The following is a 14,880-nucleotide window of genomic DNA, read 5'->3' on the forward strand; positions in this document are numbered from 1 at the left end:
CAGTTTGTATGCTTTCTCCGGGGCTAGAGCCGTAATGTGATGAGAAAGTAAAATGGCTTTTGACCTCGGGATTTTTAATATATTCACAAGCTAAGTTGAAATGACAGAGCCTGGAGATTTTTGCCTTTGGGCATGCTGGGCTTCACTTTATCCTGTCAGTTCCCTGGTGATCTTTTCTGACCTTAAAAGATTTTTTTTAAGCCCTTGACTTTGGGAAAATCTCAACCAGGAATGTTTCCGACTTCAAAGTGATCTGTAGCTGGGAGATTATTTCTGGCATGTGTCATAATGATAAGATGAGCCAAGGGTGAGGGAGGGGAAATGCTCCATAGGTGGTCCTATGAAATAGGCAGTGTTTTGATAATTCTTAACCTGAGCTGCTTTATTGTCATAAAACCCAGGCCTGGCTCATTGTGAGAGTTAACGTCTGTAAATAAATTTATCTAATGATGTCTCACATGTGTTTTCAGAATCCAGTCTGTGTGTGTATGTGTGGAGTGTGTCTCTTTTGAACTTCCTGTCTGGGTTGAGGGTTTACCTAAGAGCCATCAGCCCCCATAATTTCTACCCCATCCACGTACTGTCCTCCCCATATGCACATCTTTGGTTTTAGTTCCTCTTTTCCACTAGCTTACACGAAGCATTCCCTGCTTTTTCCCAAGTCCCTCGGGTAAAAAAGGTACCAGGTTGGAGGTAGTACCTTTGAGTCATCCAATACAGGTTTGAGTATGATTCTTTTTTGGGGGTAGGATGGATGAGCAACAGGTGCTGGGAGAAATGTGCTATCTTGGGTCTGACTTCAGCCTGGTTGGGTGTGATGTCGGTTGTTTGTCAACAGTTCCCGAGATGTGCTTGAGGCCCATCCCATGCAGGGCATTGCAGCCATACAGAGGTAAGACTACGCTGTATGTTTGAGAAACAGCCTAGGAAGAGGAAAGATAAAGCAAGTCCACATGTGCTAGCGTAAGTTAAACACCGGGAATGGGAGGACACAGCGTTTGGAGATTCAGAGGAAGCAGGATAGGCTCAGGATCTCTCTCCCAGGCAGGTCAGGGCATTAGGCCATTCCCCAGGCATTTTCCATAAGGCTAGCTCAGAGCCAGCTTTATTAGGTTGTGGACCAAGCAGTGATGTGATTTTAGGCAGGGCTCCCGGCCCCAAGCAGCAGTTCCAGTGTCTGTGAGTCTATTACAGCTTTGCTCTTCTAGGTCTTGGAAGCTTTCATCTTGGTTGAGCTCTTGCTTTACCATGATGTTGAACTGCTATCTTAATATTCAGCTACGTCCTTAGGGTGGGGAGGATGAAACGAATGGACACAATCCTAGAGATGGGCACTTGAGGGGGAATCAAATGTGGGTTCTAGCACAGTGAGAGCAGAGTGGGAGGGAACTAAAAATAGACTGCTTGGTTCATCTGTCTGCCAGAGGCTGGCTCAAGCTATTTTTTGAGGTTTCCCACTGATAACAACAAGGGAATAGTGGATGGACTTTCAGTGGGATTGATTCAGGCTTTTTTGGTGGATTGAAAAATTAGTAATAGCCCTTCATATCAAAAGACCTACAATTTTGCTTGAACTTAGTAATTCTACTCTTAGGAATTATAACTAATTACAAATGCACACAGATTTGATTTATTTGTCCCTCTTTGTTTCAACAGTTATTTATTGAACGCATACTATATTTCAAAAACAGTTCTAGGAACTGGGATTGTAGAAATAACCGAAGCGAAGTCCCGGAACTCATGGAGCTTCCCTTGTAGTTGGGAAAGATGATAATAAACAAGGCATCAGGTTGCCGAATCTCACAGGCAGTTTTTCAGCTCACATTTTATTAGACCTCTCAGTGTCTTCCTTCTAGAAATACTTTCTTCACGTGGTTTCTGGGACATCACATTCTGTTCCTTTACTTTCTACCTATTTCGGTGCCTATTTGTTGATTCCTCATCTTTTTTATCGTAAATTAACGGACCTGGAGAAATCAAATATTTCTTCGCTCCTTTATTCAACATCAATATGCCCATGATCTAAAATATATATTTCCAGCCCTCACTCCTCCCCTGAATTCCAGTCCTTAAATGGGACTGTCTACCTACTCGACATCTCCACTTACATGTCTGATAGGCTTCCAAAATTTAATGTGACCGTCAAAATCAAACTCTTGATTTTCCATCCCAAGTTACTCTTAATTTTAAATCTTTTCTTTCTTAATTAATGGAAACTTGTTCTTGCAAGTACTCAGAAAAATCCTTGGAATCATTCATGACCTCTTTCTTTCCCTTCAGTCCATCTCAGATCCATCAGATTTAGCTACAAAGATGTCCATCACAGTATTGTTTACAAAATGAAAACTCAGAAATGATCTAATTGCTCAACAGCAGAAGATTGGTTAGATCATAACACATGTGGCCATTAAGAATTGTGTTACAGGTTAACAGGTTACTGTTTAATGACATTTTTACTACAGAAAATTTCAAACGTGCTCAATTATAGAGATCTGTGAACCCCAGCATCCAGCTACAACAATTATAAACTCAAGGTTCTTCCTGCTTCATTTATACCCCAAGTCATCTCCCACTGGATTGTTTCTAATCAAATCTCAGACATCATATGATTCAATAGCTAAATATTTGTATCACAGACAAAAGCAGATTATAAAGAAATATGTATAATATGTTTTCATTTTTGTAAACTATGCACATAGAAGTCTTACAGGACAGCTTTCTTTGAATCGTGGTACGTGAATGATTGTTGACATCTTCTTTTGCTTTGTGTATATTCTCCTCAAAGAGCGTGTATTACATGGATGGGGTGGGAGTGGGGGAAAGATGCTGATGCCAGATGTTCTAGTTCTATTCCTTTCTAAATTTGATTACTTTAATTCGGGCAGGATACTTCACAGTGAAAGGGAAATAATCACTTTGGAGAGGTGAAGAGCCTCGTCTCTTGGCTTCTGTTTTCTCTTCGGACAGTCTGTAATTAAAAGTTGCCATATTAACATCTGTTGTTACAGTAAGGTTTCTCAACTTCAGCTCTATTGACATTTGGGGTTGGATAATTCTTTGTTGGAGAATACCATTCTTTGTATTCGAGGCTATCTTGCAGCATACCTGGTCTCTCCCCATTAGATGCCATTTGCATCTTCCTTCCATCCTCACCCATTGTAGCAACCAAAAATGTCTCAGAAATTGCCAACTATCCTCGGGGTGGCAAAATTACCCCTGATCAAGAACCACTACACTACAGCATGTGTGCTAATTTAAATGTATGGTGTCCACGAGATTAGCAATAAAAATGATCTCTTTTACTCATTTTGCGGCTGAAACCTCAAGAAGGATAATTTGTGATCTGATGAAAACTGCTTTTGTGATTTGCCGACCTGCACATTTAAGTAACCAACCTACAACTCAGTGGTTAGTGATTAACTGCATTTTTGAAACATATCCAGAAACAAAACATGACAAGTTCAACTCTGCGAGAAAAGCCAACATGAATGAAAGATTTCTTGTCAGCTAAGGCAGTGATCAGTGATCAGATTGTCCTCACCGGCCTACCAACAAACCCATTTCACTATTGGTTATCATCCACAACACAGGGAAAAGTGTGGAAGTTAAAAATGGGACATTTCTTCCTAGAAAATTAATGATGCTGTGGTACACATAAATAGTTCCTTTTTATTAGTAATAAACACATAGAGACAGTCCGGAAAGATGAGGGAAAAGAGCATTTAAATATTGCACTTCATCTGGTTTTTTCCCTCATAATGGAAACATTATTAGAGAATCACAGAAATGAGATAAGGGAAAATATGAGGTCATCTTGCCCATTTTCTTCAAGAGCTACACTGTTCTGTGTGCCCCCCTCCCACCTCCAGTCCAGATTTTATTAAATGTCCCCATTTTCATAATATAGGATACTCCTCATGTTTTCCCTCTGGAGAGTAACTCAACCATGAGCAGAGTGCATAAGTTAGTGATATCATAATCTTCAAAAGATTATTTCTTTAGTTAGGGGCTGTGCGTCGGTTGCATAGAAAATAAAACCTCTAGCAAAGTCTACATCAGACATTGGTGATTCAGGTTCATCGAAAACAATATGCATAGTGTCTTAAACAGTTTTACACCACTATACAACCTAATGGAGTACATTTGTGAGTCTTAGTAGTTGGGTTTTTTTTCCCCCACTGTTGGATACTCCTCTAATTCTAGACAATGTATAAGATATTTATAAATCGCCTTATCCCTTCTTATGTTTACCTACTTTGGAATCAATGCTTCAATTTCATTTTTCATGATAACATCCAGGGTTTTCTTTAATGGGAAAAAAAAGAAAAGAATTACCATCAAATGAGTACCTTCTGGGAGCCATGTATTATTTAGGTTACTGAACATTTAATATTTTATGCAGTCTTTGTACCCTACCAGACATCTAGGTCTATTTACACATGGGAGAAGGGAGGCTGAGAGAGGTTAAGTACCGCGTCCCAAGTCTCACAGCTTCTGAAAGGCAGAGTCCTGATTCAGCACATAGTTCAAGTCTGACACCCAAATTCGTTATTTAAATAGTCACAGGATGCGAGGTTTTCCCTAAAAATTTGTATCAGGAAAATGTACTTGCTTGGATTCTTTAAAACAAAGCTGATCTGCGACAGCCGGAGGGCTGCATCTAAGAAAAAAAAAACAACCCCAAAGTCCATCATAATGAAACAATCAGGAGCCTAAGGACTGATGTGGCCCAGGGAACGGACTAGATGGGGTTGTTAGATGCAGAGAAATAGCTCAAGTGCTTTGTAGAGTGACAAAGAATAGATTGGGTCTTAGTTAAATTAGATTTTTAGAGAGGAGGGCTCCTGATGGCAGATTCCTGAGATTGGGGGTGGGGGGGAGGCTCCAGTTGTCCAGGCCGCAGGGTGTCCGGGGAGGGGGCAGGCGAGTGGGGGGTAGCCTCACGTGGAGGTAAAGGAAATCAAAGTGTAGCGCATAAAAACACGTGGCCACAGCTAAAGAAAACCAACCCACACCCAACCCAAACCCTAAGCCCAGACCTCCTCTGGGTTGTGGGAAAGGATCCTTAACAATCGCAAATGAACAGTCAGCGTCGGGCTTCAGGCTGTGAGCGTTCAGGCTGATTAATTAAGGTCAAGGTGGTGATGGAAAGACCAGCTGGGGAGCATTTTGCCGAAAGATAAATTCGTCCTTTTGTATCTCTGCGAGGCAGCAGGGCAGGGAGGGGTGTGTTTGGAGCTAAACTGATTTACATCAAGCCCCGGTAACTTCTGTTCTCTCCCCGCCGTCAGATGTCGTCGCTGGCGGTCCCTCCCCTTCACCCCCACACATTGCATAACGCGGGGGGAGGCCCGATGGCTTCGGGCAGGATTCAGAGATGGGATGGCTCTTAATTCGGGCGCTGCTCCGGCCGCCCCCTCCCGTCGTTCTCGGGGGGCAGAAGCCGTACCGCGGGGCCCGAGCGCGAGGTCTTCTCCTGCGCATCCCCGCGCCCAGCCCGCCGCGCACCTGCGGCCACGCGACCGCTAGAGCGTGACGTCACCCCCGCACCCCGTTAGGAATGCGCCTTTCCCCGCCAGCCCCCCCGGCTCGGAGGCCGCCCCCCCGGGGACCCCCGCCCCCAGGGCTCGGAAAGTAGCTCGTCCCCCCCCAGGCTCTGAGGCCTCCCGCCTCCCCGGGAACCCCCCGCCCCCCAGGGCTCGGAAAGTAGCCTCTCCACCCCCCGGGCTCGGAGGCCGCCCCCCCCGTGACCCCCCGCCCCCCAGGGCTCGGAGGCTGCCCCCCCCGTGACCCCTCGCCCCCCAGGGCTCGGAAAGTAGCTTGTCCACCCCCCGGGCTCGGAGGCCGCCCCCCTAGGGACGCCCCCCCCCCCGCCCCCAGGGCTCGGAAAGTAGCTCGTCCCCCCCAGGCTCTGAGGCCTCCCCCCTCCCCGGAGACCCCCGCCCCCAGGGCTCGGAAAGTAGCTTGTCCACCCCCCGGGCTCGTAGGCCGCCCCCCCGTGACCCCCCGCCCCCCGGGGACCCCCCGTCCCCCAGGGCTCGGAAAGTAGCTCGTCCACCCCCCGGGGCTCGGAGGCCGCCCTCCCCGGGACCCCCGCCCCCAGGGCTCGGAAAGTAGCTCGTCCCCCCCCAGGCTCTGGGGTCTCCCCCCTCCCCGGGGACCCCCGCCCCCCAGGGCTCGGAAAGTAGCTCGTCCCCCCCAGGCTCTGGGGTCTCCCCCCTCCCCGGGGACCCCCGCCCCCCAGGGCTCGGAAAGTAGCTCGTCCCCCCCCAGGCTCTGAGGCCTCCCGCCTCCCCGGGGACCCCCCGCCCCCCAGGGCTCGGAAAGTAGCCTCTCCACCCCCCGGGCTCGGAGGCCGCCCCCCCCGTGACCCCCCGCCCCCCAGGGCTCGGAGGCTGCCCCCCCCGTGACCCCTCGCCCCCCAGGGCTCGGAAAGTAGCTTGTCCACCCCCCGGGCTCGGAGGCCGCCCCCCCCCGGGGACCCTCCCGCCCCCAGGGCTCGGCAAGTGGCCTCTCCACCCCTCCAGGCTCGGAGGCCGCCCCCCGCCCCGCCGGGACCCCCCGCCCCCGCCCCCAGGGCTCGGGTTCCGGCCGCGCCCGCACCCCTCGCCCCTCGCCCCTTCCCGCGGCCCGGGCGCTCGGCGGGGCGGGAGCGGTTACGCCCCGAGGCCGGCCCGGCCGGCGGGGAGGGAGGCGGGTCCGGGCGCGCCGGGGCCGCCGGGCAGTTCCCTCGGCGCGCGGCTCGGGCCCGCGGGGCCGCCTGCCCCATGGCGCGGGAGCGGCCGCCCGGGCGGGGCTGCGGGGCCCTGCGGCGGTGCGTGCTCGGCGCCGCGCTGCTGCTCGGCCTGCGGCTGTGCGCGGAGCTGCGGCCCCCCCGCGCCCCGGCGCCCGCTCCCCGGCCGCCCCCGCCCCCGCCGCCGCCCCCGCCGCCCGCGCCCGGCCCGGCCCGCGGCGCCAGCAGGAGGCAGGTGACCTACGTGCGCAGCGGCCGCCGAGCGCCCACCGAGGCCGGCGGGAGCGGGACGCCGGAGCCGGGCTGCTGCGCCCCCCGCGGGCGCCCCCGCCGGAAGGTCAGTGCGGCCGCCGCGACCTCGGGCCCTGGAGCGACGCCCGCGGGCCGCCCCGGGGCCTTCAGGGACCCCCCGCACCCCCCGCGGGCCCCGCCCGTGCCCGCGGCGCCGCGCCTGCCGCCGCCTCCCGCACCTGCTGGGCCTGGCGGCGCCCGGGGCGGAGCACCCAGCCCTGCCCTCAGGGCGCTTGCAGTCTAGGAGGCGAGGGTGTGAGCCGGGCAGACCCCAAAGCGGTTGGGGGTTGGCCTGCAGGCCCCGCTTCCCCTGGTGGACCTGCGCCCTGAGTGGCTTGCCCTCGGCCCCCCGCGGCCCCCCGCGGCCCCCCTCCAGCCTCCGCGCCTGCAGTGCCACCGCCCGTGTTGCAGGGGCCTGGACGCTCGAGGCCGGAGGTGCCAACCTCGGTTTGCCTTCCAGGCCCCGGTAAGGCCGCGCTTCCTGCCGCATTAACTTCCTGGCTCGCACCTCCGCACCGGGACTGGCTCAAGTTTGACCCCAGGGTGCTAAGCCGCTGGCCTCCCTACCCTTTTGGAGCTCAGCGACCTACTAGGCACTGGGGATGAAAAGATGAGGAACTGCGGGGTGAGCCTGCCCGGGCCTCCTACCCACAGCCCCTTGTGTCCGTCGCCCTCACCGCCTGCCTTTGGGGAGATGGAAAACCCTTCCTTTGCCTCGGCTGCTTTCTTTCGCTTCTCAGTCTAACCTGCTTTTCCGGGTCACACTCCACCATTTGTCCCCTGCTTTCCGTGCCCCCCCCCCCCCTTGCCTCTGACCACCATACCACCTGCATCTACAGGGTAGATAACCCTGTAGCTCCCAGGCCAGGGTTATCTACCTTCCTAGATAACCTCAAACCCTTTTTTTTCTGTCCCTGAAACCTCACCGCCCAAGTCGTAAGTGGCTCTTCCACTCCCTTCGTCATGCTCCTAACGCACTTTCCATGGCACCGTGTAATGCCTCCAACACACATTTGCCAAGGGCTTCCCAGGTCCTAGATGCTGTATCAGGTGCTGGGGGCACAAAGGGAGGTCAAAGTCTGGTGAGGGAGGCATTCAGCTTAGGCCTCCAGTAATGTGACCAATGGTGTGTATTAAGGTCTTGAACTCTGGCCGAGGAGTCAAAAAAGGCTGTGAGGGGACGTTTGACCCAGGACTTATTTCTTAAAAGTGCAATTTCTTTTGTTTCTCTCCATGTCCTCAGACGTCCCTTCAACCCCACCCCGATGTTTTCCTCTCACATCCGCCCTCAGCCTCTGTTGTTTCTGTTGTCACCTGTCCAAGAATCAGTCTTAAATCTTGGTCACCACTTCAGACAACAGTATCTGTAACTGGAGCCTGTCCTGCAAATGGAAAGGGTTGGAATGCACAGACTCAGAGGGTCACTCGGGAGGAAGTTTACATCCATCCCCTTTGGGAGTCTGCTGTATTGATTCAGGCTGGGGAGGGTGGTAGAGATGGAGGGATGAGGAGGGGTCCGATTCTGGATCTGTTTTGAAGATGAGGGAGGGAGGAGAAGTTTTCCTTGTTCAGCTTTTGGTTTTGGAGGGGAATGGCTAGAAATCAGGAAGTTGGGTTTAAACATGTTGAGTTTGAAATGTCCTTTAGACTTCCAAGTGGAAATGTCAAACAGGCATGGGGCATAGGGGTCTAGAGCTGGAGGAAACATCCAGGCTGAAGAAAGAGAGATATGGGAGCCATCAGTGTACAAGTGGGACTAAAGCCATGAGACTGTAGATCTACTAGGGAGTGAGGGTGGCTAGCAGAAATGAGCCATCTGGGTCTGAGCCCTGAGGCTCAGCTTTATTCAAATTAAATGAGGAAAAAACCAAAAGGAAATATGTGGATAGAGTCTGGTGTGTTATAAGCACTCACTAATCGTAGCTTCAGGGGTCACGAACCTGACCTGAGTCTTCAGCCTCAGCCATTCCCCAGGTGTTATTTGTTGTAACCTGTGGAAATAGGTTCCTTGAGCTTATGCTGATCCTCACTTGGGAGGCCCTCATCCTCCTTTCTCATATGATTCACGGCCTTTCTGTCCTTGAAGGTTCAGGTCAGGAGTCATCACCTGGAAACCTTCCCGTAATGATTGTACTTCCAGGCTGGTCTCTCCCCCAGTTGGGAATGACAACAGAAGTGCATTCTGATTTGTGAGTTGTTTTGTACATGTTGTGATAGTTTGCCCTCACGGTTGTATTTCCCAGAAAAGGATTGTATTTCCCAGAGTGGCAATACCCAGGAATTGCTTACTCCCGAGACACTGATAGGTAAAAAACAAAACAAAACGAAACAAAAACTATCTTACTATTTTAGCCTATTTTGCGTGACTCTAGATGTCTTTGGTTAAAAATGTATATTAAAAAAATGTATAAGAAGGAACTGAGCTTATTGTTTTGAAAATATTGATTTTTTTTTTTAGCCTCCTAAGGAAGAACTGTCCCTGGATTTCCTTTTCCCCAGCTATCTGTTTATTTATTTACTTTTTTCCAAGCTATTACATTCTAACTTCCTCACATTCCTAGATAGTGGGAATCTTGAATTTGTTTCATTTCCCCATTTTTTCAGTTGAGTTAAAATGTTCCTCAAAGCTGAAAAGACCAGTTATCTAATCTGTTCTCCCACTTCTGGGAACAGTTTGAGATCCCTTATCTCCCTGGGGACAAATCTGGTTCCATTTTTAGCCTCCTATCAAGATGTGAAATGTAAGCTCCACGCACCCATTAAATAATTGATATAATTAAAGTTTGGAAGTGCTGTGTTAAAAACCTTGGATCCTATTTTATTTAAATTTTGTTTGTTGAGAATAATTGGTAAACAATGTTATTTCGGTTTCCGGTTACTTTGTGGAAGGCACCTACCAGATTGGTGAAGGAGAAGTTCCATTCTATTTTGAGGATGGCTTTTGGGAACGGATGAAAACCTGCATGAAATAATTGGGTTGCCGAGGGTTTCTTGTCAACGTGCTTCCTTTGCAGGTGTTAGAGGCACAAAAATTCAGCAATTACATTGCCACTTTAATCACAGCTTATGCTTCTCTTAAAGAAAATAATCTGTTATAAAAAAGTGTAGTCCTCATGTAATTCTTTCTCTCTTTCCTCCTCCCTTTCTTTCACCAAACTGTGCAAGAACTAGCTTTAAATATTATATCTTCTTTCACATCAGAGGTTGTAACCTTAGAGCACTGTGAAATGGTGGCAAGCCATCCATGATGGATAAATACTGCCTTTTTTGAGTAGGACTACCCTGGAACCCGTGCATTTTTGTATATACAGGAGCCTTCAAAATCTGCATACTACACACACATAAACATTTCCCTGTGATTCTTTTTCTTCCTCGCCCGTGTTTCTTTCTGGTTTTTCTGTCTTGGATATTTACTGTGATTACGTGGGTGAAGTTCTTTGCTGGGGCCGGGGGTGGGGGGGTGGGGGGGATGGGGTGGGGGAGGAGGGTTGCATTTGTTGAGGACCAAGATATGGTCCCCAGGAATTATGCTTCTTTTAAAAAGTATGTATGTATGTATGTATGTATTTATTTATTTATTTATTTATTTATTTAGAGTAGGGGAGGAGCAGAGAGAGAGACGGAGGAAGGGAATCTCAAGCAGACTCCCTGCTAAGTGTGGAGCCCAAGGTGGGGCTCGATCTCAGGCCCCTGAGATCATGATCTGAGCCAAAATCAAGAGTCTTGACGCTTAACCAACTGAGCCACCCCGGTGCCCCGATGCATGCTTCGTTATGCAGTCTTGGGAAGATGTTTCTCTCACGGGTTAGCAAACCATGTGCAAGACAGCCGCACAGTCTATGGCTCATTTGCACAGGAGAAACGCTCACACAGGAGCCAAGCTTCCTGAAGAAATTTCTTCTCTCTTATTGGAGGTATTTTACTTGACATTTAATATGTTGGATGGAAAAGTGACTTGTGAGTCACAGAGCCACAGAACCCGGCGATGTGCTGGTTGGGTTTGCTAGTTACAGATCCTTCGGAATAATGTGTCAGGAAAAAAAAAAAAAAAAAAGCAAAAAAAAGTGCTGTTTCCTCATCTGAAAAACCATATGGAATAATTTGGTCTTTCTTTCTCACTTCTCATCATCTTAGTTTTCTAATTCTGTGATTTCCATCAAGGGGGAAGAGGAGGATGCACAGTAGGTACCCCTTGACACAGCCAACTGCCTTCAAAGTCCTTATTCGGTTCAGAATCCTTGCAGGTAGGTCTGAATGGCTTGTAAAATCCGGCCCAGCGGTAGTTTCCAGCTACTTAGGTTTTTGCCTGCGCCTACATTTCTGTCCTTCAGGGAACAGCATTCATCAGTCCTCTCCCACTGTCCTCAGGAGGCAAAGCATTTTCATTTTAAACAAAGTCGTTGAGGGTAATTGAATGAGCTCGGGCAGTATGTGGGTGTGAAACAGCAGTTGCTTGGTTTCAGAAAGAAAAGCAGGTTTTGATTAAAACTTTGATGTGCCTTAGACAGGGAATAGGCCTCGGCGCTCCTTCCAAACCCCGCAGTTCCTCGGAGAGCAATCTGTGGGCAAAGGAACTGCTAATGGAGGCTCTGTTGTTTTTCAACAGTTGGCAGTGGAGATTTTAGGTTTTTGTGGGCAATTTGTCCAGTCCATTTTCCAGGGAACAGAAAACCCTATCAGTTTTCTCGAATTGGGTTTCCCTTTTGGTCTGTGAAGAGAAGCAGTGGTATAGTCAAGCTGGAGCCTGTCCAGGGTGGGTCTGCATTGGAGTTTTTCCATCTGTGCTACGACACCTTCGGAGTCCTCGTGCTTCTGAGGACTTGGGCTCTTTATTCTGTGAGTCACAGAAAGTGACAGGAGCCTGCTTCACATTTACCATGAGACACACATGGAAGCCGGAGTCTCCCAGCACTGAGAAACTTCTTTTAGAAGCAGCCCTTGAATTCTCTACAGACCTCACATGGGTTCCTCCCTCGCTTTATTTTTTAAAAGATTTTATTTATTTATTCATGAGAGACACAGAAAGGCAGAGACACAGGCAGAGGGAGAAGCAGGCTCCCTGATGCAGGACTCGATCCCAGGGGAGCCCGAGGTGGGACTCAATCTCAGGACCCCAGGATCACACCCTGAGCCAAAGACAGATCCTCAACCGCTGAGTCACCTGGGCGTCCCTCACATGGGTCCCCCTTAATGGCCCGTGGAGTTTTCTAAGAGAGGGTAGGAAAATGTGCTGTCTCTTAAGCATTTTTATCCTGTTCAAATGATTGCAACAAAATTGAGTTGTAGGAGGCTCACATGTAGGACTACGTATTACTATATGTAATTTAAAATAATAGCAAGCTGGGTTGTTAGTGGATGGCTCAGGAGGTAAGTTTGGCCCATGAAGAATTTTGTTTGAACCATTCAGTGTTTTAAGTATTTGAACGTAAACGTCATTAGACGGGGCCTGTAGTGTCCAGGGGACTCCAGCTCAGCGCTCACTCCACTTACTTTACCTGTCTGATCTCTGAAGGCATTTGAAGTTGCAACCCCTCAGCCAGATGTCAAAATGAACAATTGTTTTTCCTAAAAAAGTGACAAGTGAGGTTAATGCTGCTAAGCTCGATGACCACATGGCACACACAAAAAACTAGATACACTGAAGCCAGAGGTCCTTTGTAGTCATTCCTAGTAAAGAAAGATGAGTTGCCTAAGGCTGGAGTTGGATAATGGGGAGAGGAAGATTGTAGGGGAGTTAAGACAATGTTCTTTTTGGTTGTCAACAAGAAAGAATGGACTGTGACCTAGCTTAAGAAAAAAAATAATAAATAAAATTGTTTTTTGGGAAAACTTGAGAACTTCTCACTGAATTGGAGGAAGAGTTAAGTGCAGAGGAGAAGGAGCAGGGCTGCTCAGGAAATCCCAGCTCTCCTCGACCTTCTCCCTAGAGTGTAACAAGACTGGCCTCCCTCCACTCCAGCCTGATGTCTTAGACACTCACTCCTGGACCAGCCAGCTCTCGCCACAAGCCATCAACAGAGCCCAGGAGTCCCCTTCCTGCCCCAGAAGCCATTCTTAGAGAAAGAGGAAACCTTCCCTAAGTTACCCCTAGAAGTCAAGTCTTTGGCATTCCTTAACTATTTAGTAAATTTATGGTACACTTTGCCCTTAGGATTTTGTTTTTCTCATATTTTATTTTTTTTAACTAGTCCAGTTCAGGGATCTTGAAACTGAGCATCTAGAAACAGAGCGTAGATTTTGTTTGTTTTGTTTTGTTTGTTTTTTAAACAAACATGTCTCATGAAAGAGAGAGGCAGAGACAGAGGCAGAGGGGGAAGCAGGCTCCCTGCGGGGTTCCTTCCCAGGATCCCAGGATCATGACCTGAGCCCAAGGCAGATGCTCAACCGCTGAGCCACCCAGGTGCCCCTGTTTGTTTTTTAATAAGCCTAGCATCTGTGCTTCTGCGTGTATTTATTGGTTAGCTACTTCTCTGTCTAGATCTCTTCTTGTAGATGATGACCTTACTTCCATGTAGCATTTGGCAATAAGTTGGTACCTTCCGCTTATTTCTCATTTTTAAAAAATTCATTTGGGTATATGCACACAAGATCTTTGTAGATGCAATGTTTTCCTTTTTTTTCTTTTAATAAGTTATTTGTGACAACTTTTAGTAGAGAAAGTAAGTGTAATCAGTATGCAGCTCATTATCCCAATTAGGGCTCTCAAACCAAAGTTAGACTCTTATGTTCTGTTTGATTATTTTTCTGTCAATGCAGAGTTACTTTGCAAAAAAATAAAAATCTGAAAAATTTTTCAGAGCATCTAAATATTGACAGCCCTGTTTGCAACTGGCTAGCTTGAGATTGGTTAACATGTGGTTATTTCTGTAGTAGGAGTCTCTGAAACTGGTAAAAACAGGGATTCACTAGAAGAGTACTTGGGTAGAGCTGAGGAAGAGCTGCAAAACCCAGAAAGGCTCAGGAGACTTGACTATGGGCTGAACTGAGCATTGGAGACCTTTTTTTTTGCTGTTACTCATTACCCCAGAGGTAGTGGGTATCTATCATTCTTTTTGACCAGACCTTTGAATTCCCCCTCCTGTGTTTGAGGAATTCTCCACCTTTCTGAGAAAAAAAGCCAAAAAGTAATTTCCTCACTCTTTCTTGCACCTTGAGTGCCTTCATGATATACCTGCTTGAGAGTTTTGTTGGCACCTTAGAGATTTGGGGAAGCAAGTGGCCTGCGGACCACGGAGTGGCACGGTGGCTGAGACGCTAGGGCAGGCGTCCGGTTCCCCAGGGCCGTGAAATGAGCCATGGTGTCTGTGCCCAGCAACGGGCGGTGTGGCCCACACTGGCGGGAAGGGTGGATTCCTGCCCTTGAGATTCCGTGTAAGCTCTTAAATCTTCAATCAATTCCTTTCCTCCTTAACTAGCCAGAGTGGTTTCTATTGTTTACAACCAAGAACCTTGACAGATCAGTAAATTAGAACTGGCAGTTTGGAAGGTTACAACGGTAAATTTCTCTCTTCAATTTTGCCTGGCCTATTTAATTCAGATTTTAGGACATGATGATTGGGGTTCAAGTGAACTATGGGCCGAGGGCCGTTTCCCTGACGAGATAATAGCATTTAGCTCCGGATGGCACAGATCTGTTAACGTATCAGAGAGATGGAAGCCCCTTTTTCATGGCACCATTGGTCTGGGGGGTTGGGGCCCGAGGGGGCCGGTTTGTGCTGTGATCACAAACAACCTTCACATCTCAGGGCTCACACTCACAAATGTGTGTTTCTCACTCATGCTGTAGAGCCATTGCTGGTGGGCCGGGTTGGGGTGACCCCCGGTGCTATCATCCTTCTCTCCCTGGGGCCCAGGCT

The 14,880-nt window shown here is 48.9% G+C and overlaps 1 protein-coding gene and 1 long non-coding RNA gene across 4 annotated transcripts in view; one reads left to right on the plus strand and one right to left on the minus strand.

The window, feature by feature from the left end:
- Positions 1-1,643: 1,643 nt before the first annotated feature.
- LOC144316997 (uncharacterized) lies at positions 1,644-5,575 on the minus strand. 2 transcript variants are annotated; one of them, XR_013382847.1, is made up of 3 exons: positions 5,040-5,575; positions 4,256-4,660; positions 1,644-2,968 (listed from the first exon to the last, which is right to left on the minus strand). It is a non-coding gene; the product is annotated as an uncharacterized LOC144316997 (long non-coding RNA). The 2 variants fall into 2 exon arrangements; XR_013382846.1 differs by having other exon boundaries at positions 4,256-4,305; positions 5,040-5,560.
- A 1,192-nt stretch (positions 5,576-6,767) lies between these two features.
- Positions 6,768-14,880, plus strand: part of METTL24 (methyltransferase like 24) — a 102,237-nt gene continuing 94,124 nt past the window's right edge. Inside the window, exon 1 of one of the 2 annotated variants that reach the window (XM_077902793.1) lies at positions 6,768-7,070. In XM_077902793.1, coding sequence (XP_077758919.1) covers positions 6,768-7,070 — 303 coding nt within the window. The remainder of the gene's footprint in view (positions 7,071-14,880) is intronic. The other variant, XM_077902794.1, reaches the window with a different exon arrangement.

Source organism: Canis aureus, chromosome 7 (assembly GCF_053574225.1).
Source record: "Canis aureus isolate CA01 chromosome 7, VMU_Caureus_v.1.0, whole genome shotgun sequence".
Classification (NCBI taxonomy): domain Eukaryota; kingdom Metazoa; phylum Chordata; class Mammalia; order Carnivora; family Canidae; genus Canis; species Canis aureus.